This window comes from Oncorhynchus kisutch, linkage group LG1, assembly GCF_002021735.2.
Source record: "Oncorhynchus kisutch isolate 150728-3 linkage group LG1, Okis_V2, whole genome shotgun sequence".
NCBI lineage: Eukaryota > Metazoa > Chordata > Actinopteri > Salmoniformes > Salmonidae > Oncorhynchus > Oncorhynchus kisutch.
The window spans coordinates 72,715,230-72,737,674 of NC_034174.2; the positions used below are offsets into that span (position 1 = coordinate 72,715,230).

The window sequence follows — 22,445 nt, forward strand, 5'->3', positions numbered from 1 at the left end:
GTGTTAATCTGAGTCCTACTATGCTATTACCTGGTGTAGTCATGTTATCCAGTAGCTGTAGATGTACCCTTACTGGACAAAACATTAAGAACACCTTCCTAATATTGTTTCCTTTTGCCCTCAGAACAGTGGCTGCTTGCTATTTCTTTGTCACATTTTAGCTAGGCAGGTTAGGAGAATGAGGTTAAGGTTGGGGAAATGGTTAGGCTTAGCTAAAATGTTACAAGGAAACAGAAAACATCCACGCAAAAAGGTCTGGAGTGGCAACCAATCTGGCCAATTAGCTGTTAGGTTTCCATACACTCACTTATGTTGATCCTCCCAATTATTTAGTAACGCCTACTTTCAGACACTCCATGTATGCACTTGCCCATGACTCAAATTTGCATCAATGACTAAGGTCTGTCAGGATACATTTTGAAAACCTTTGAAAAACATATTCTCATGAACCCGAATTCCAAATAACATGGGTATGTGGCAGGTCTCTTAACTTAGTTTGAGAAAAGCTAAGGTTTTGGTTCAAATATGGCTGAGTTATTGATAAATCAATCTTTATCAATGGACACATTTTCCTTTCTAAATTAATTTCACAGTGGCCTATCAACTTGAAACTTTTTAGGGCCACCAAAGACATTGCCATGATGAACCATCATAAGGAAACTACTGTATTAACAATTCACTTTTTTGACTATGTAATGAGTTTTAGTAAGGTTGGATGTCTTGCGTTTATAGCCATGGTGATCAACTGCACTGATGGAGCGGAAATCACAGAAGATACAGTGCCTTGCGAAAGTATTCGGCCCCCTTGAACTTTGCGACCTTTTGCCACATTTCAGGCTTCAAACATAAAGATATAAAACTGTATTTTTTTTGTGAAGAATCAACAACAAGTGGGACACAATCATGAAGTGGAATGACATTTATTGGATATTTCAAACTTTTTTAACAAATCAAAAACTTAAAAATTGGGCGTGCAAAATTATTCAGCCCCTTTACTTTCAGTGCAGCAAACTCTCTCCAGAAGTTCAGTGGGGATCTCTGAATGATCCAATGTTGACCTAAATGACTAATGATGATAAATACAATCCACCTGTGTGTAATCAAGTCTCCGTATAAATGCACCTGCACTGTGATAGTCTCAGAGGTCCGTTAAAAGCGCAGAGAGCATCATGAAGAACAAGGAACACACCAGGCAGGTCCGAGATACTGTTGTGAAGAAGTTTAAAGCCGGATTTAAACAAGCTTTAAACATCCCAAAGATCACTGTGCAAGCGATAATATTGAAATGGAAGGAGTATCAGACCACTGCAAATCTACCAAGACCTGGCCGTCCCTCTAAACTTTCAGCTCATACAAGGAGAAGACTGATCAGAGATGCAGCCAAGAGGCCCATGATCACTCTGGATGAACTGCAGAGATCTACAGCTGAGGTGGGAGACTGTCCATAGGACAACAATCAGTCGTATATTGCACAAATCTGGCCTTTATGGAAGAGTGGCAAGAAGAAAGCCATTTCTTAAAGATATCCATAAAAAGTGTCGTTTAAAGTTTGCCACAAGCCACCTGGGAGACACACCAAACATGTGGAAGAAGGTGCTCTGGTCAGATGAAACCAAAATTGAACTTTTTGGCAACAATGCAAAATGTTATGTTTGGCGTAAAAGCAACACAGCCCATCACCCTGAACAAACCATCCCCACTGTCAAACATGGTGGTGGCAGCATCATGGTTTGGGCCTGCTTTTCTTCAGCAGGGACAGGGAAGAGGGTTAAAATTGATGGGAAGATGGATGGAGCCAAATACAGGACCATTCTGGAAGAAAACCTGATGGAGTCTGCAAAAGACCTGAGACTGGGACGGAGATTTGTCTTCCAACAAGACAATGATCCAAAACACAAAGCAAAATCTACAATGGAATGGTTCAAAAATAAACATATCCAGGTGTTAGAATGGCCAAGTCAAAGTCCAGACCTGAATCCAATCGAGAATCTGTGGAAAGAACTGCAAACTGCTGTTCACAAATGCTCTCCATCCAACCTCACTGAGCTCGAGCTGTTTTGCAAGGAGGAATGGGAAAAAATTTCAGTCTCACGATGTGCAAAACTGATAGAGACATACCCCAAGCGACTTACAGCTGTAATTGCAGCAAAAGGTGGCGCTACAAAGTATTAACTTAAGGGGGCTGAATAATTTTGCACACACAATTTTTCAGTTTTTGATTTGTTAAAAAAGTTTGAAATATCCAATAAATGTCGTTCCACTTCATGATTGTGTCCCACTTGTTGTTGATTCTTCACAAAAAAAATACAGTTTTATATCTTTATGTTTGAAGCCTGAAATGTGGCAAAAGGTCGCAAAGTTCAAGGGGGCCGAATACTTTCGCAAGGCACTGTATATGTGGTAGTTGCAGCAGAGAAATACACTGCTCAAAAAAATAAAGGGAACACTAAAATAACACATCCTAGATCTGAATGAAATGTTCTTATTAAATACTTGTTTCTTTACATAGTTGAATGTGCTGACAACAAAATCACACAAAAAGTATCAATGGAAATCAAATGTATCAACCCATGGAGGTCTGGATTTGGAGTCACACTCAAAATTAAAGTGGAAAACCACACTACAGGCTGATCCAACTTTGATGTAATGTCCTTAAAACAAGTCAAAATTAGGCTCAGTACTGTGTGTGGCCTCCACGTGCCTGTATGACCACCCTACAACGCTTGGGCATGCTCCTAATGAGGTGGCGGATGGTCTCCTGAGGGATCTCCTCCCAGACCTGGACTAAAGCATCCGCCAACTCCTGGACAGTCTGTGGTGCAACGTGGCGTTGGTGGATGGAGCGAGACATGATGTCCCAGATGTGCTCAATTGGATTCAGGTCTGGGTAACGGGCGGGCCAGTCCATAGCATCAATGCCTTCCTCTTGCAGAAACTGCTGACACACTCCAGCCACATGAGGTCTAGCATTGTCTTGCATTAGGAGGAATCCAGGGCCAACTGCACCAGCATATGGTCTCACAAGGGGTCTGAGGACCTCATCTCTGTACCTAATGGCAGTCAGGCTACCTCTGGCGAGCACATGGAGGGCTGTGCAGCCCCCCAAAGAAATGCCACCCCACACCATGACTGACCCACCGCCAAACCGGGCATGCTGGAGGATGTTGCAGGCAGCATAACGTTCTCCACGGCGTCTCCAGACTCTGTCACGTCTGTCACATGTGCTCAGTGTGAACCTGCTTGCATCTGTGAAGAGCACAGGCGCCAGTGGCGAATTTGCCAATCTTGGTGTTCTCTGGAAAATGCCAAACGTCTACCACGGTGTTAGGCTGTAAGCACAAGCCCCACCTGTGGACGTCGGACCCACCCTCATGGAGTCCTTTTCTGACCGTTTGAGCAGACACATGCACATTTGTGGCCTGCTGGAGGTCATTTTGCAGGGCTCTGGCAGTGCTCCTCCTGCTCCTCCTTGCACAAATGCGGAGGTGGCGGGCCTGCTGCTGGGTTGTTGCCCTCCTATGGCCTCCTCCACGTCTCCTGATGTACTGGCCTGTCTCCTGGTAGCGCCTCCATGCTCTGGACACTACGCTGACAGACACAGCAAACCTTCTTGCCAATCTGATGTGCCAATCTGGATGAGCTGCACTACCTGAGCCACTTGTGTGGGTTATAGACTTCGTCTCATGTTACCACTAGAGTGAAAGCACCGCCAGCATTCAAAAGTGACCAAAACATCAGCCAGGAAGCATAGGAACTGAGAAGTGGTCTGTGGTCACCACCTGCAGAACCACTCCTTTATTGGGGGTGTCTTGCTAATTGCCTATAATTTCCACCTGTTGTCTATTCCATTTGCACAACAGCATGTGACATTTATTGTCAATCAGTGTTGCTTCCTAAGTGGACAGTTTGATTTCAAGTGTGATTGACTTAGAGTTACATTGTGTTGTTTAAGTGTTCCCTTTATTTTTTTGAGCAGTGTATTTGGGTGTGAGAGATTGTAGTGCCGAAGATTTACAGGAAATTTTGAGAGAAGGGGTTCCATCCTCCCAGGCTGACGGTCTGGTTTAGGATCATTTAGGGCCAAAGTAGTGGGATGGGGTGGTGGATTTGGGGGGATAGTGTATAGGTGCAGTGTTAGATGGTGGTGCAATTCAAGATTTCCCAATCCCCTTTTCTTTATTTTAGGACCAATGTGTAATCCGCATTGTGAAAGGCAGGTAGCCTAAAGGTTAGAGTGTTGTGACAGTTACCGAAAGGTCGCTGGTTCGAAAACCCAATCCGACAATGTGAAACATTTCTATGTGACCTTGAGCAAGGTACAGCCCACACATGGCCCCAATATGCAACACAGCATCTAGTCTATTTAAAATTCAGAAGATTTTAAAAAGATAAATATATTAAAACTTTTCATTATTATTCCATGTTGATGTATTTTATGTATTTTGAATTTGAAAGACATACCGGCTCATTTTCCTCGAAGCCCACACATGGCCCATGTTTTCCCTTTGAGGACCCCAGCCAAATAATGGTAATTCAATGCAACAAAAAAAGCTAACAATTTAGAATGGGCTGAAGATGCCTATCAAGCATTTGTCAGAACTCTCCCATATATATGTCTTATAATGTGTCCTCTTACTGTTATTTCTGATGTGGAATAAAAACAAAAATTCCTAATAGATGGGCCTCCTGTGTCTTTATTGCTCAATATCTATCCATTGTTTTATTGTTTCTTAGAAATTGAGTGTTTTTCATTTGGTTTTTGATTAGATTGTTTGCTGAAAATATGTTTACATTTTGATCGCTAAACTATTTAGCCTTGGTATAGCCCAAAAGAGGGTCGCTTTTTTTTTACCCAGCTGTTTTTTATTATTTGGTACATCCCATTTGTTGACCTGTACACACAAGATGGCAGCTTCGTTGGAAGAAGAATTTGAAGATGCGCCCGATGTGGAGCCTTTAGAACCAACATTGAAAAACATTATAGAGCAGAAATCTCTGAAATGGATATTTGTTGGAGGCAAAGGTGGCGTTGGCAAAACAACATGCAGGTAGGTCGATGCAAAATAGTGCTTTGTCACTATTAGCTAACGTCACTAGCAAAATGAATGGCCTAGCCAAGTATAGATATCTAGCGTATCTTGTTCAATACCGCTAGCCCGACGTTCAATTAATGTTTCTTTATTGACCTTAATTTACCATCAGCGTAGCTCTTATTTCAGTGGGAAACACAGTGAGCTAACGTTAGCTAATTATATGGTTAGCTAAAATGACAATAATAGCTAGCAACTGTAGCTAACTAGTTAGCTAGCTGTCAAATTCATAAGACTGTCATTGCTTACTACGTTAGCTAGCAATCCAGCGAGTTATAAACAGTTCTGAACAATCTTTTACATTAACAGCAAGCATCAGGTTAGCAAACTCGGCTATCTAACGTTATCTAGCTAACTAGTTTTAGCTAGACACTACCATCAACTCAACATGGACCATCACTTTCAAACACCAATGTCAAAGTTCGGTGGTTAAATTTGTCAGTTTCATGTGAAGCTGATTTTTATTTAATTGAGAAGACATCATGTTTCTAATGTAGTAACGTATACATACGTAAACAATTTCTAACTGAAGGGTTGAAAAAGATAACTGTCTGTCTTGTTTGTCTGTGCTCATGTGTCTGTCTATCAGTGTTCATGTCTATGGTCATATTTATTTGTCTGTCTGTGCGTGCTCATGACATTTCTGTCTATGTGTGCTAATGTTTCCGTCTGTCCTTTGCCCCCACAGCTGCAGTCTGGCTGTACAGCTGGCTGCGGTGCGTGACAGCGTGCTCATCATCTCCACTGACCCGGCACACAACATCTCAGATGCCTTTGACCAGAAGTTCTCAAAGGTGCCCACAAAAGTCCAGGGCTACGAGAACCTCTTCGCTATGGTATGTCAGCATTAGACCCAGTCTCTCTGCCCCAGTTTTTTTTTGTCTACACTACAGACTGGTGATGTCGCTCTCTGCAGTATGCACTCTCTTACTAGGTTTGGAGAATGAGTAGAGGCAAAGAGCTGGTTTGTCAGACTACCTCCTCACCGTCAATATATTCATAGAAGTCGACTTAGGAGAGCTTATGTTGACTTGAGGGTGACATTCAGCAAGCTTTGTTTGGAGAATGACACAGGCAAGACTGTAAACTCTTGATTCACACAATAGTTTGTGTTTCACACACAATCTAGCCATCAGTATAAAAAAAAGTCCTGCAAGCAAAGTCTGTTTTTCCCTAAGATGGAGATGTTCTCTTTCCTCCTGTGTCTTGCCCTGACCTCTGCTCTGTGTGTGTGTGTGTGTGTGTGTGTGTGCCCCTGCAGGAGATTGATCCCAGCCTGGGTGTGGCGGAGCTCCCAGATGAGTTCTTTGAAGAGGATAACATGCTGAGTATGGGCAAGAAGATGATGCAGGAGGCCATGAGTGCCTTCCCCGGCATCGACGAGGCCATGAGCTACGCAGAAGTCATGAGGTACGGAGACGCACACACGGAGGTCATGAAGTCAACACTTAATGGCTCCACATAGTTATCGATACACATTGTGTTTTTAAAAGTTCTTTAAATTCAGTGAATCATTGGTTATGTTCAGTTTCTGTGCTATAATGCACCATATCAATGGATGATAGTGTTGCTGTTGGTCTGTACTTGTGGTGGTAGAAATGAGTTGGGCTGCTGTTATTGGGTTTTATTGTCACCCGAATCAAATTCATACGTCTGGGTTAGCTTAACCCTTTTCCTACAATTTCCACGGCCATAATTTTAAAATCCATCTGTTTAAATGAAAGATGTTTTTTTTGCATGGGTCTCAATCCACCGCATCCGCCGATATCGCCCTTCTGCACTTGCGGTGAAAGGTGGCAAAGCTAGAGCGGTGTTTGTCAGACCATTAGACATCCCGAAAATCGGTCTTCGCACAAATATGTCTGTAGTGTCCGAACGGCTTGGCCTACAAACTGAGAGTCTCATGAACACGATGGTGTTCTCCATTTTGCTCTACGACCCCCACAAGTATCACGGGACTCATCTGAAGTCGTTACTGCCTCTTCTGCCTGTAGCGTCCAAACAGTTTGGGCTACACACTAATATGACCACTCTGTAGAAAGGTGAGTCTCTCACAAACGCATACATGTCTCTAGGACACTCACAAGAGTCGTATGAAGGTCCCCTGTACAGGATTTTAAAAATAGTTTATTTCCTAAAATAAGAATATATCTCTCAGATATAGGATGGACATTTCAGAACAAACTTCCTTAGTATAGTCAAAAAAATATGTTCCAAGTAATGGATCTGTTATTCAATGCGTTTAATAGCAGTAATGCAGTTATTCAATGTTTCATCAAATCTTTTTTTTATATATATATATATATATTTTTTTTTTGATACCTTAAGGCAGTGTTTCCTAAATCAAATTTTCTTGGTCACATACACATGGTTAGCAGATGCTAATGCGAGTGGAGCGAAATGCTTGTGCTTCTAGTTCAGTGCAGTAATATCTAACAAGTAATCTAACAAATTCACAACAACTACCTTATACACACAAGTGTAAAGGGATGAATAAGAGTATGTACATACAAATATATGGATGGCCGTGTGGCATAGGCAAGATGCAGTAGATGGTATAGTGTACAGTATATACATGAGATGAGTAATGTAGGGTATGTAATCATTATATAAAGTGGCATTGTTTAAAGTGACTAGTGATACATTTTATTACATCCAATTTATTAAAGTGGCTAGAGATTTGAGTCAGTATGTTGGCAGCAGCAACTCAATGTTAGTGGTGGCTGTTTAACAGTTTGATGTCCTTGAGATTGAAAAACCGCTTCTGTCTCTCGACCCCTGCTTTGATGCACTTAGTTTAGTTTCTGGGGGGGTTCTGCTAAGCTAAAATAGATTTGTTTTAAGATGGTCACACCAAGGATCATTTAGCTATTTGAATTTTAAGACTCCTTAAGGCAGGGTTTCCCAAACTGTTTTGTTTTTTACTCTAACATTACACAGCTGATTCAAAGCTTGATGATTAGTTGATTATTTTAACCAGTTGTGTAGTTCGAGGGCAAATCACAAAACCCTGCCTTAATAAGGGGTCTTAATATTCATAATCAAATAGCTAAATCATCTTAAAACAAATCTATATGTTAGTAGAACCCCCCCCTCCCCCCAGCTTAGAAACTAGAGGGTTAATAAGGTTCTATTGACTAACTCCAGTGTTCCTCAGTCATACTCTTTTCCTCTCTGTTCAGGTTAGTGAAAGGCATGAACTTCTCTGTGGTGGTGTTCGACACTGCCCCCACTGGCCACACACTACGTCTGCTCAACTTCCCCACCATAGTGGAGAGAGGCCTGGGACGACTCATGCAGATCAAGAACCAGATTAGTCCCTTCATCTCACAGGTAAGGTCTACTAGCCCTAAACCAGATCAGCCCCTTCATCTCACAGGTAAGGTCTACTAGCCCTAAACCAGATCAGCCTCTTCATCTCACAGGTAAGGTCTACTAGCCCTAAACCAGATCAGCCCCTTCATCTCACAGGTAAGGTCTACTAGCCCTAAACCAGATCAGCCTCTTCATCTCACAGGTAAGGCCTACTGACTGTTGATTTATTTCTGTGTTAAGCATGAAGCTCTAGTTGCTCTGTTTTTATTGACCAGAGTTGCTATCTGAGTCGGTAGCATCAGTTCTCTTATTGTTGCCACTTGTGCATGATCCTTCTCTCTAGTTCTCACTCTTTCTCCCCCGTAGATGTGTAACATGCTGGGTCTGGGAGACATGAACGCAGACCAGCTGGCCTCTAAGCTGGAGGAGACCCTACCAGTCATCCGCTCTGTCAGTGAGCAGTTCAAAGACCCTGTAAGTCAGACCAACACCAACCCATTTAGAAACATTGATCTCCTTAACAATGCTTTACCGAACATCTTCGCTCTAGGAAAACATTGATGTGTATATACACCTGCATTAAGTAAATTTGATTGATAACCACTCTACTTCACTATGTGGAGTTATTTGAGTATTGTGTATTAATTACAGTTTTTGGAGTCCGTATAGTGACTATGTCTCTACTTGTGTTTGACGCCTCTCTCCGCCCCTCTCCACACTCCCTCATAGGAACAAACAACGTTTATCTGTGTGTGCATCGCCGAGTTCCTGTCCTTGTACGAGACGGAGCGCCTGATCCAGGAGCTGGCCAAGTGTCGCATCGACACGCACAACATTATCGTCAACCAGCTGGTGTTCCCCGACTCAGACCGGCCATGCAAGATGTGCGAGGCCCGCCACAAGATCCAGTCCAAGTACCTGGACCAGGTAAAGCACGGCATAAGTAGTCTTCATGTTGTCAATAGTCTGTCACCACGTGCTCTGCCCCTACAACGATGTCTTAACTTTTATTCTCTGTCCCAGATGGAGGATCTATATGAAGATTTCCACATAATCAAGTTACCGCTGCTGCCCCACGAGGTACGGGGGTCCGAAAAAGTCAACACCTTCTCAATGCAACTCCTGGAGCCCTACATCCCCCCTACCAAGTGATTGACCTCTGACTCCCAGTCGCAGTCTGAACTCAACATCTCCGTCCCCCTTGACCCCAGCATTACAGCAACCCAGCAAGAACATCCTCTTCATCTTCAGGAACCTAAACCACTACAGCAAGAACATCCCCATCCTCTTCATCTTCAGGAACCTAAACCACTACAGCAAAAACGACTCACACAGGGGGCGGACAACACAGAACACCAGGACACACAACCACCTGCTCCTGTTGTAGGCCTACAGTCTAAAAGAGAAAGGAGGATCCACATGTGATTTATCTCTCTCCTCTCACTTTTCTCTATCATTCTATCCATACCATTCTCTCCATCATATCTCACCAGGGAAAAGATGAACTATTCCTAAAGAATTTTACTTTTCCCAGAGGAACACTTGAGCCCCCCCCTCTTCCTGCCTCCCTCTTCCTGCCTCCCTCATCCTGCCTCCCTCATCCTATTTTTCCTTCCATATTCCAGCCTCAGTAATGTACAAGTGAAACTATCCTTAATGGCTGAGTTTGGTGTCTGGTGCCGCTGCTGTGTTTTTCAGTATAAAACAGCTTTGAGACGATCGACTGCATCTTTGGTTTTTACCATGTGATTTAATTAGACTGTATCTGTTTGGTTTGCATCTGAAATGGCAACCTATTCCCTGTATAGTGCATTATTGCCACACATTTTGACCAGGGCCCTGGTCAAATGTAGTGCACTATATATAGGGAATAGGGTGCCATTTTGGATGCATATTCTGACTACTTAATGCCCTCCATTGTGGGAATGGAGAATAATATGAGTGGTGGGAAAGTTTAGTCTGTTATGGATGAAGGTGGGTGTGTGTGATGCAGGGTGAAGACTTATGACCCCAGGGTGAATAGTCACTATGAAGAGGGATATAGGCCTAGAGGGAAGGGTTTTCAGATCATGTTATATTTCTGTCCCACCAATCCCATCAGTCCACTGACCAGCCTTAGAAGGGCATTTGAATACTTGAGTAATAATAGCATGGACATACTTAACTACATTATTTGACCAAAATGTTGTTCTCACGCACCATGTGTTTATGGTGTAAATAGCATGTCCCCACCTACATTTAGTTCAGTTCTTGGATAAAGAAATTATATTTATTGATCGCTGAGCAGTGTCATTCATCTATAATCTACAGTATCAGATGGCTACTTGTAATTATTTTATGCCAATGTCATTGTTTTCCCTACTCTAGGAGGCCACTGAAGCAGTCTTTGTGTAAAGCTTTTAAAGTGCCACTTTTCCCTCAAGCCTGGTTGAACCAGACTGAATGCTGCACTCACCATTGAGTACAGTGTTCAGTATGGGTGGGGGGGACTTAGTCTGGTTAAACAAATCTCTCTTTCTTCCTGGTCAAAAGTAGTGCATTATATAGGGAATGGTGTGCTGTTTCAGACACACCCTGTCTGTTGTGTAGAGGGCTCTCTATTCGGGTACACAGCGTGATGCTATTTGGCTACTTGGCTTAATGAATGCCTTATTAGTGCATTATAATATACAATTAATTACTGAATGTTGATTGGTCCCCTGTTGAAAGGTTGGTTCATTATTTAGCTCCTATTGAGACATTCAGTGTGGGATTTTTGTGTTGCCTGCATTTTTGCATTCGTGCACAATTGGCACAGCTTCTTTGTGATCCACAGGCAAAATGTCCCACTAGCTGTCAATTTGACTTGTCATCAAGATATTCAAACACCAGAAGTGGTCGTTATACTACCAACTATAGCCCCATAATCTCTGCAGCAGCAACACAAGTCTTGGAAGGGTCATTTTGATTTGATTTTATCCATGCAATGTTATTAATGCTTCAAGTTATGGATACCCCCCCCAGGCAATTGTTAAACTTACTAAATAAAAAACAAACATGTCTAATTCGCAGGGAGATTTTTGGTTGTGTTTTTATTTATTAACACAGCTTTCATAACCAAATAATGTTACGGACGCAGGCGACCCCAAGACGCAGCCGGGACACGCATGGATGGTCTGCGGTACAACATGCCTTGTTGAACAACAGATTCGTCTTGACAGGTCCTGACTTTGTGGGTGACTTCTACGCTCAGAACCTACAAACAACAAGCCTCCTGTTGAGCTAACACAGTGTTTTGTAGAATTAATTCAAATTTGTCAATGGACTGGAAAAAAACACTTGCCTCGATCGAAAAACATAATTCACCACAACCTATTTCTAATATATGCACAATTTAATAAATATTACCATACTGTTACATGGTTTAGTCGTTTTTTATCAGTGCCAGTCTGACTATTTCCTGTTTTCCAATACTTCTTTTCTTCTAGTTTTTACGCACATTTTTGACATTGTGTAGTGCTCCGCAGGCTGTCGCTTGTGGTCCATCACCGATTTAAAATGCACTGTGCAGAAAAGCTCGCTCTCCCAGTAGGGGGCATGTACTAACGAGCTTCGTCTCCCTCCAATTTTCGGGATTTGCCCCGGGGCGCTCGAACCACTGAACGCACTGCTGAGGCTCCAGCATCCAAGGATTACCCTCTACTGTTGCCTTCTTTTACTGTATGATGTATCGGCTGAATGGGTTACCAACGATGGACGTAGAAAGGTTAGTAGAGAATATCAAAGTTGTACAGATGTATTAGGCTATGGAATTATGTAAAGGCTTTGATCGTGCGCAGCAATAATGCTAAGCGCGGAGATTGTTGATTAACTTGAACCTGCAAACACCCCAAAGATCCACTCACTGCACAACAGTAGACTAGAGGTAATACCATTTGTTGCATATCTGTCCTAAATTTGTCCATCGAACTAGGTGTTTTCATGGACTTTTACGCAAAGTCTAAATGTGTTGTGTTCTGGTGGGGTGTAGGTGTAGGTGGATGGGAAGGGAAGGGAAAGCTCTGGACACAACTCTGCAGTTGTCTGCTTAATGCTGTCGTCTGGACTCTCATACATAAGTATATTTGTCTCTCCTCGTCACGCTTTGAGCAAACTCGCAAAAACAAAAAAATGCATTGTACAAAATGTGCATGTTAATATTTTCAAAATACTCAAATTTCATTTTAGAAACATTGTACACCAATACACTAATTTGCTAATAAGTGCTAAATATGTATTTGAGTGTACTATTGCACTACTATACCCGAGGCATACTAATGAGGTAACAACGCCATTCCTGACATGACCGGACAGGTAACAAAATGAACGATAGCTAAATTAAATACAAAAACGTCACATTTCACAACATACCTGCATGGAATGGATACAAATGCAAGGCAAACGTTAATGCTGCCGTCTGGACTGTCGTACATAAGTATATTTGCCTGACAAAAGACGGTGCAGAATTCCCGTGAGAAAATCGTCAGAAAACTCACGCTGTCTGTACCTGAAAGAGAGCCTCTACCACACCCAAAGCTAACGGTAACCTTGCAAATTTGCAATCAAAGTTGCTCTCGAAAATGATCCCCATTCACGCTAATATATATTCCTACTAACAGTAGTGCAACAACACTAAATCAATGATGATATAATTGTAGCTTGTTTTTTTTTGTGTGCATTTGTGAACACTTGCTAACATGTGCATTCAAAATAAACAGTAACACATACCTCTCCTCATCACGCTTTGACCAAACAGGCGTAAAAGCATGGTTCTCGTAGATGACATCACAACATCAACACAATTTAGAAAAGAAATACAATAAAATAGTTCACTCTTGAAAGTATTGTAATACATCTGAAAATAACCAGAAATTAATAAATAATAAATAAATATGAGGGATTTTCGGTGAAATACATTAAGTATATTTTACACCTGTTACATAAACAAAACTGTATAGGTATGATTTGTGGAGGGTTAGACATGGGTTTTCTTTCCATTTCCCTTGATTAATAGAAACAAAACCAACAAAATATATGTTTTCCGAGATATACAAATTTTTTTATATGATAGAATAATTGATAGATGACATCATGACGGTCACCTACACCGCGCAAGTTGCCAATGCGCGCTTCTGCGGGTTCTCCAAACTGCTCCTGGCCTGGAGGGGAAGCATCTACAAGGTCTTATGGAAGGAGTTCCTTGCTTTCTTCGCCATGTATACTGCCATCAGTGTCACTTACAGGTATGAGAGCCTTTGGCTACCAAGTTTACATCATTATTTGAACGTTCCATTACTATTTGAAGATTTCAGTTTGTTTTAATTGGTGCACATTATTATGTAACTTTTACCTCTTAAGATTCTTCCTTTTTGATGAGCAGAAGAGGTATTTTGAAAAACTGGCAATTTACTGCAACCACTATGCCAGTCTCATCCCCATGTCTTTTGTGCTAGGTGGGCAATATTACTAAATCATTAACACAGATTCTATTATAATATTCTTCTATTCTAATATTCTTCTATTCTATAAGAAAATACCACCATTCATTACAGAACCATTTGCTGCTGTTTTCCAGGTTTTTACGTGACACTGGTGGTGAACCGCTGGTGGAATCAGTACACCCGCATTCCATTACCTGACCGCCTGATGTGCGTGCTCTCCGGCGGCCTGCAGGGTGTGGACGAGCGCGGGCGGCTGCTGCGACGCACCATGATGCGCTATGCAAGTCTGTCCGCGTTACTGATTTTGCGCTCGGTCAGCACCGCGGTGTTCAAACGCTTCCCGACCATGGACCACGTCGTGGAAGCAGGTAAATGTGTCATTCAGATGCAGCTAAGAGACTGCCTTTGAGGAGATATTACACTTTCCAGATTTTGCCTTCAAGGTAAAATTGCACTTTGCAGATTTTCAGAATTCAAACACAAGAAAGTAGCCTACAGTGTACATCTGGATACACCATACCACTTGCAGTTTTGTCCCACATCCTGTGTCTTCCAAACACATCCCTATAGTTTATGTAGCGGTCTAGCGGAGGTGAGTCAGACTCACGCTCTGGTGATGAGGTAGCCCTGCCTGCATCTTTAATCAGTGTCACCCTCGGTCCAATTTCCTCTTGGCCTAATTAAGACATTGGGTTTTAAAGCAGTACATGGGGGTTCCGACCCCACCTGTGACAGATACACTCCCCTCTCCTCAGGGTTCATGACCAAGGAGGAGCGGAAGAAGTTTGAGAGCCTCAAGTCCCCCTATAACAAGTACTGGATTCCCTGTGTGTGGTTCACTAACCTGGCCGCCCTGGCCCGCTGTGAGGGCAGGATTAAGGACGACAGCACCCTCAAACTAGTGCTGGAGGTAGTCTACAATACAACACACCTAAAGCGTCATAGTGATAAACCACATTATGTCAATAGTTATATGACATGAATAAGCTGTACCCGACTTACATACTGACTGAACCTTACACAAAAACAATACATTCAACAAAAACAATAACTTACATTTGTGTGCTTGTCTGTTTATGTCGGCAGGAGCTCAATCATTTCAGAGGGAACTGCAGTATGCTTTTCCATTACGACATGATCAGTGTTCCCCTGGTCTACACTCAGGTGTGTGTGTGTGTATGTGTGTGTGTGTGAGTGTGAGTGTGTGTGTGTGTGTGTGTGTGTGTGTGTGTGTGTGTGTGTGTGTATGTGTGTGTGTATGTGTGTGTGTATGTGTGTATGTGTATGTGTGTGTGAGTGTGTGTGTGTGTGTGTGTGTGTGTGTGTATGTGTATGTGTGTGAGTGTGTGTGTGTGTACGTGTGTGTGTATGTGTGTGTGTGTGTGTATGTGTGTGTGTGTGTGTGTGTGTGTGTGTGTGTGTGTGTGTGTGTGTGTGTGTGTGTGTGTGTGTGTGTGTGTGTGTGTGTGTGTGTGTGTGTGTGTATGTGCATGCAGGTGATTGTATGTGCAATCATTGTATAATTTTCTCTGTCGGCATCACTCATTCGGTGTCCTATGTTCTCGTCTCCACCATCCCTATAGGTGGTGACTCTGGCCGTGTACAGTTTTTTCTTTGTGTGTCTGATAGGACGTCAGTTCCTGGACCCCACACAGGGCTACCTGGGTCATGACCTGGACCTGTACGTCCCCATCTTCACTCTGCTACAGTTCTTCTTCTACGCTGGCTGGCTCAAGGTCAGTGGAAATTCATTGTTGTGTTCTCTAGGTCGCAAATGGAAGAAAACCAGACTGAAACAGGGAGAGGCTACCAAAAACAAACTTATTTTTTTTCCGTTGCAAAATGTTTTAAAACATTTCCCTTGCGTGCCCCAACGAACATGACCATTTAAAAAATGTTTTTCAGGTAGCAGAGCAGTTGATAAATCCATTTGGAGAGGACGATGATGACTTTGAGACCAACTGGCTGATAGACAGGAACTTCCAGGTTTCTATTGAATCACATGTATTGCTATCCTTCTCACAACCCCCCATTGTTATCGTAGATGTAATATATACATGTATATGGTAATACTTCATATATGTGATATTATAAATATACCACATGCAACCCGTAATAAGACAAAGCAATTAGCCCATTAAATGAATTAAATGGCTCCATAATATAGATCGCAATATGCAAGACCATGGTTAAACCATGTGCTATCAAGTATTATGTGTTTAGCTGACTAAGATCAAGGAATGGTCATAAAAGCAAATATCAAATGGTTTCACATGCAAGACATAACGATTAAGCTACAAGGCAATACTGACATTAACAAAACATTAGGGTAGACATAACGATTAAGCTACAAGGCAATACTGACATTAACAAACCATTAGGGTAGACATAACGATTAAGCTACAAGGCAATACTGACATTAACAAAGCATTAGTCTAGGCATAAAGATTAAGCTACAAGGCAATACTGACATTAACAAAGCATTAGTCTAGGCATAAAGATTAAGCTACAAGGCAATACTGACATTAACAAAGCATTAGTCTAGGCATAAAGATTAAGCTACAAGGCAATACTGACATTAACAAAGCATTAGTCTAGGCATAAAGATTAAGCTACAAGGCAATACTGACATTAACAAAGCATTAGTCTAGGCATAAAGATTAAGCTACAAGGCAATACTGACATTAACAAAGCATTAGTCTAGGCATAAAGATTAAGCTACAAGGCAATACTGACATTAACAAAGCATTAGTCTAGGCATAAAGATTAAGCTACAAGGCAATACTGACATTAACAAAGCATTAGTCTAGGCATAAAGATCCTGTGGTGTAAAAAGTACCCCATTGTCATACTTGAGTAAAAGTAAAGATACCTTCATAGAGAATGACTCAAGTAAAAGTGAAAGTCACCTAGTAAAATACTACTTGAGTAAAAGTCTAAAAGTATAAATCATTTAAAAATTCCTTATATTATGCAAACCAGACAGCACCATTTTCTTGTTTGTTTTTTAATTTATGGTGGCCCACTCCGACACTCAGACATAATTTATAAACGAAGCGTGTGTGTTTAGTAAGTCCACCAGATGGCAGTAGAGATTACCAGGGATGTTCTCTTGATAAGTGTGTGAATTGCACCATTTTCCTGTCCTGCTAAGGAGCATTCACTACTTTTGGGTGTCAGGGAAAATGTATGGAGTAAAAAAAAGTATATACTTTTCTTTAGGAATGTAGTGAAGTAAAAGTAAAATTAGTCAAAAAATATAAATAGTAAAGAAAGTACCGATACCCCCAAAACTACTTAAGTAGTACTTCAAAATATTCCTGAGAGGACCATAAAACACCTTTGCACAGAGTAATTTAGAGTTCACCCTCCTGCTAAGGAGCATTCACTACTTTATACAAGTTACCACAGAGATCATCCTCTGAACAAAAATATGAACGCAACATGCAACAAATTTAAAGATTTTACTGAGTTACAGTTCATATGAGGAAATCCATCAATTGAAATAAATTCATTAGGACCTAATCTATGGATTTCACATGACTGGAATACAGATATGCATATGTTGGTCACAGATACCTTAACAAAAAGGTATGGATGTGGATCAGAAAGCCAGTCAGTATCTGGTGTGATCACCATTTACCTCGTGCAGCACGACACATCTCCTTCTCATAGAGTTGATCAGGCTGTTGATTGATTGTGACCTGTGGAATGTTGTCCCACTCGTCTTCAATGGCTGTGCAAAGTTGCTGGGTATTGGTGGGACCTGACACACGCTGTCGTACATGTCGGTCCAGAGCATCCCAAACATGCTCAATGGATGACATGTCTGGTGAGTATGCAGGCCATGGAAGAACTGGGGCATTTTCAGCTTCCAGGTATTGTGTACAGATCCTTGTGAAATGGGGCCGTGCGTTATTATGCTGAAACATGAGGTGATGGCGGCGGATGAAGGGTACGACCAATGGCCTCAGGATCTCGTCACGGTATCTCTGTGCATTCAAATTACCATCGATAAAATGCAATTGTGTTCATTGTTCGTAGCTTATGCCTGCCCATACTATAACCCCACCACAACCATGGGGCACTCTGTTCACAACATTGACATCAGCAAACCGTTCGCCCACACAACGCTGCCCGGTACAGTTGAAACCAGGATTCATCCTCGAAGAGCACACTTCTCCAGCGTGCCAGTGGCCACCGAAGGTGAGCATTTGCCCACTGAAGTTGTCTACGACGCCGTACCCTGGTGAGGATGACGAGCGCGCAGATGAGCTCCCCTGAGATGGTTTCTGACAGTTTGTGCAGAAACGGGGAGGATGGAATGGCATGAAGCACATGGAAATCATGTTTGATGTATTTGATACCATTCCACCTATTCAGCTCCAGCCATTACCACGAGCCTGTCCTCCCCAATTAAGATGCCACCAAACTCCTGTGGTGCAAACCCACAGTTTCATCAGCTATCTGAGGGGCTGGTCTCAGACAATCGCACAGGTGAAAAAGCGGAGGTGGAGGTGGATGTGGAGGTCCTGGGCTGGCATGGTTACACGTGATCTACGGTTTTGAGGCCGGTAGGACGTACTGCCAAATTCTCTTAAACGACTTTGGAGTCTACTTATTGTAGAGAAATTATCATTAAATTCTCTGGCAACAGCTCTGGTGGACATTCCTGCAGTCAGCATGCCAATTGCATCTCCCTCAAAACTTGAGACATCTCTGGCATTGTGTTGTGTGACAGAACTGCACATTTTAGAGTGTTCAGCACAAGGTGCACCTATGTAATGATCCTGCTTTTTAATCCGCTTCTTGATATGCCACACTCCATGTCAGGTGGATGGATTATCTTGGAAAAGGTTAAATGCTCACAAACAGGGATGTAACAAATTTCTGCACAACATTTGAGAGAAGTAAGCTTTCTGTGCAAATGTATTTTTTTCAATTTCAGCTCATGAAACATGGGACCAACACTTTACATATGTTGCGTTTATATTTTTATTCAATATACATACATACATACATACATACATAGTCAGCCACCAATTGTGCAAGTTCTCCCACTAAAAAAGATGAGCGAGGCCTGTAGTTTTCATCATAGGTACACTTCAACTATGACAGACAAAATGAGAAAAAAAAAAAGAAAATCACATTGTAGGATTTTGAATGAATTTATTTGCAAATTATGGTGGAAAATAAGTGGCCAGTAACATACATATTGCCTCAGAGTCTTTAAGGTACACGTTTCAGATAGATACCAGACATGGAAACTATATCTTTATTTTATAGTAGTCAGTCCTCTGGATACTGTAACAGAGAGATACATTTTGGCCCCTCAGAGGGGAAGGGCTGGCTAGTCCTTGAGCATTGTCCTTTGTGCTTTCCTTGTGTTGCTGGCCATTTTCTATGCAGCTCCAGGTGACAGAGAGCACATAAATTAGGGCCGAGCCTACACTTGTACATGAGTGGGATAAGTACTTTTGAAACACTCAAAGTGAGAGAAAAAAATGGTGGGGTGAAAGGAAATTTCAACAGAAGAGTTTCTTGGAACTTCCCTCATCTGAAACTGAAGAGGTTGAGTGTGTGTTTCCTCAGGTCTCCATGATGGCAGTCGATGAGATGTATGGGGATCTTCCCATCATGGAAAGAGACCGATATTGGAACGACTCTAACCCCCGTCCTCCCTACACTGCAGCAACTCTATTCAGGCTGCGCAAACCCTCCTTCCAGGGCTCCACCTTCGACATGGCGTGAGTCTCTATTCTATTTGATTTTATTCAATTTTTGGGGCAAGTGCAATACATTTCTACAATACACCTCCAATATGTGTTCACCTCGTTGCAAGTAAGGATATTCAGTATGTGTGTCTTACAAATCCAAAGATGATTAGTTGTATGTTTGTAACCTTGCTAACACTTCTGTATGGCCCTAAGGGCATTATTCAAGTTGTAGTGATTTGAATTGAGTCTGTCCCCTCCAGGATTCCCAAAGAGGAGATGCACTTTGCGCCCCTGGCGGATATCACTGAGAACGTGGAGTCTCAGCGTGGGGGTCACCACCCCAACATGGCCCTGTTCAACCGTCTCCTCTTCACTGCCCCGTCCCCCACGGGACTCATTGGAGGGGCGCTGCGCCGCACCTCCGCTCAGCTCCAAAGGTTCCGCCGTCGCTCCGGGATGTACCCGCCCTCATTCAGCGATGAAGAGGGTGAGGACGAGGATGATGAAGGTGGGAAGACTTTGTGGCCGTCTGGGGGCTCGCTGCCGTCTGTTTTGGGTCAGGATACTCAGAGTACCATATGTAGGTGTGGAGGGGTGTTTAATGCTAGGACACCCCTCATGGAGGTACAGTTTGGGGTTGGGGTGGAGAGATGTGGGGATGCCCTTCAAAGCCAGGAAGAGATTATGGAAGAAGAGGAGGAAGAAGAAGAGGATGAGGGGAATACCCAGAAGGGGGCAGAGAAAGTGAAGATGGAGGAAGGGAACACTGAGGTGACAGGAGATATTCAAAGCCGCATGCCACTGCTCCCATCACCCCTCCAGCCTTCCAGAGACAGAGGCCAAACATCCATCAGACAACCCCAGGATAAGACACCCAGACCAGCCTCGACAACCCCCTCCAGCCCCCTAGCCCCCAGAATCATCCACCCCCGTTCCACAGCCTGCTCCACCCAAGACCTTTTCATCTCTGAACCAATCACAGAGCAGAGCACAGTGATCCCCGCCATTCCCAAGCCGCCAATTGGTGGAGCCAAGATGTCTTTCCTCACTGTGCCGTCCTACAGCGCCCCAAAGCGTCATAGGAGCGTCAGCATGGGGTCAGAGTCCCCATCGGCTCCGAAACGACAAACTGCACCCTGTTCTAGCCAAAATTAGTGCACTACTTAGGGAATAGGATGCCATTTCAGAACCGGACTATGAGTAAGGGAGAACATACACACTTCTGTCCAACTGGGACCAACACATTACACTGAAAAGCTAGGTCATATGTCACTGTAGTATGTTCATGAGAAATCACTGGTCTATAGATCATGTGCATGAAGTTCATCCTACTGAACAATCCACCCAGATGCTGCAGGATGGGCTGCAGCTTTCACTGTGTTCACCAATCTTACACTGTACATTTACTTTAGATGAATGATTTTTCACCTTGTTACATTGTTATGAATTATAATGAGGTAAATAAAAAGAAAAGACAAATCGTTCTCGCCATAGTTCCATTTCTGTTGCTATGAGACACAATAGTTTGGGATGACAGCAGATATGAGACAATACAGTCAAATTAAATCTGGAGAAAATGAGCACTATTCTGTAAGTCATGTTGATATTTTATTCGAAGCGCAAAAATCCATTGGCAACACATTGTAATAGTGATGGTCCTTTACTGTCCTATCTATTCCTTAGACTTTTAAATTCAAACTGAGATGGACAAAAAACGAACACCAATACCATTTGACCAGCAGGTGGCGCCAATGTTACATAAAATATTTTTTATATCCCATTTAATATCCCATCAACATCCTCTTCCAACGTTCCTTGTCCATCCACTGTCAATCCCACCGTCCCCAACAGAGGGACCTCTCCCTCCATCTCTCCCTCCTATCTGGGCTGTAGCTTGGGAGAGAGCCCCATACCTCTCCTGCTCCTGGCCTGGGTTGACTGCCTCTGCTGGGCCAGGAAGGACTGGGCTTGGCCTGGAGGCCTGTAAGAGCCCTCAGACAGCCTCAGCTCCTGATGCTGGAGAGTCACACACTGGAGGGGATGCATAAAAACTCATTTCTCGTTCAAACAGTAGAGTGACATACACATGGTTTAACAATAACATTCAGTCCTCACTTTTCCAACTTTCTGCATTTGAAATGAGACCTTATAGTGGACTAGTTTTGGGGTAATGCACTATATAGGAAATAGGTTACTATTTAGGACATAAACAATAGCATACATTCTCACACACTCACCATACTGTACCAGTCTGTAATAGTGAGCTTTTCCTCTTGGTCTTGTCTGGACATGATCCTCTCATGTGAGACCTGTAACATCAACATATAGAGTAACATCAAAATATTTTTTAGAGGCTATATAATTAAGAGCATTGGGTGGTGCATTAAAGATTTGCCACAGATGATGGCGTATGACAAACATGGTTCTGAAATCAGGCCAAACACTCACTTCTTTGACAGCTGTCATGATGACATCACAGGAAATAGTCTCCTCTTCAGTCATCATCTTCTAACTGTATCACAACGATGCCCATAAAACATCAGCACTCCAACCAAACCACCAAAACAGGGCCACTGACTGACCACTAGCCTAACAGCAACATCTAGCCTGAGAAATTGGATCACATTAATAGTCAAATCAAATTGTATTTGTCACATACCCTCGTAAAACTGACTATCCGACCGATCCTCGACTTCGGCGATGTCATTTACAAAATAGCTTCCAATACTCTACTCAGTAAACTGGATGCTGTCTATCACAGTGCCATCCGTTTTGTCACCAAAGTCCCTTATACCACCCACCACTGCGACCTGTATGCTCTAGTCGGCTGGCCCTCGTGACATATTCGTAGTGAGGACCAGCTA

The 22,445-nt window shown here is 42.7% G+C and overlaps 2 protein-coding genes and 1 long non-coding RNA gene across 3 annotated transcripts in view; 2 read left to right on the top strand and 1 right to left on the bottom strand.

The window, feature by feature from the left end:
• Nucleotides 1-4,875: 4,875 nt before the first annotated feature.
• Nucleotides 4,876-11,459, top strand: LOC109864284 (ATPase asna1). Its single transcript, XM_031832263.1, has 7 exons — nucleotides 4,876-5,048; nucleotides 5,779-5,926; nucleotides 6,352-6,500; nucleotides 8,273-8,423; nucleotides 8,772-8,879; nucleotides 9,135-9,332; nucleotides 9,429-11,459. Exons 1-7 carry the CDS (start codon nucleotides 4,906-4,908, stop codon nucleotides 9,555-9,557), a joined length of 1,026 nt encoding a protein of 341 aa, XP_031688123.1. The 5' UTR covers nucleotides 4,876-4,905; the 3' UTR covers nucleotides 9,558-11,459.
• A 2,021-nt stretch (nucleotides 11,460-13,480) lies between these two features.
• LOC109865319 (bestrophin-2) lies at nucleotides 13,481-21,057 on the top strand. The gene is made up of 9 exons (XM_031832268.1): nucleotides 13,481-13,666; nucleotides 13,782-13,876; nucleotides 13,999-14,232; nucleotides 14,620-14,774; nucleotides 14,951-15,028; nucleotides 15,448-15,600; nucleotides 15,770-15,850; nucleotides 19,457-19,611; nucleotides 19,842-21,057. Exons 1-9 carry the CDS (start codon nucleotides 13,515-13,517, stop codon nucleotides 20,734-20,736), a joined length of 1,998 nt encoding a protein of 665 aa, XP_031688128.1. The 5' UTR covers nucleotides 13,481-13,514; the 3' UTR covers nucleotides 20,737-21,057.
• Nucleotides 21,058-21,173: 116 nt separating this feature from the next.
• The window catches only part of LOC109865225 (uncharacterized), a 2,428-nt gene continuing 1,156 nt past the window's right edge, over nucleotides 21,174-22,445 (bottom strand). The window contains exons 2-4 of the long non-coding RNA XR_004211564.1: nucleotides 22,030-22,093; nucleotides 21,819-21,890; nucleotides 21,174-21,612 (exon numbers count right to left, since the gene is read on the bottom strand). This is a non-coding gene — a long non-coding RNA (uncharacterized LOC109865225). The remainder of the gene's footprint in view (nucleotides 21,613-21,818; nucleotides 21,891-22,029; nucleotides 22,094-22,445) is intronic.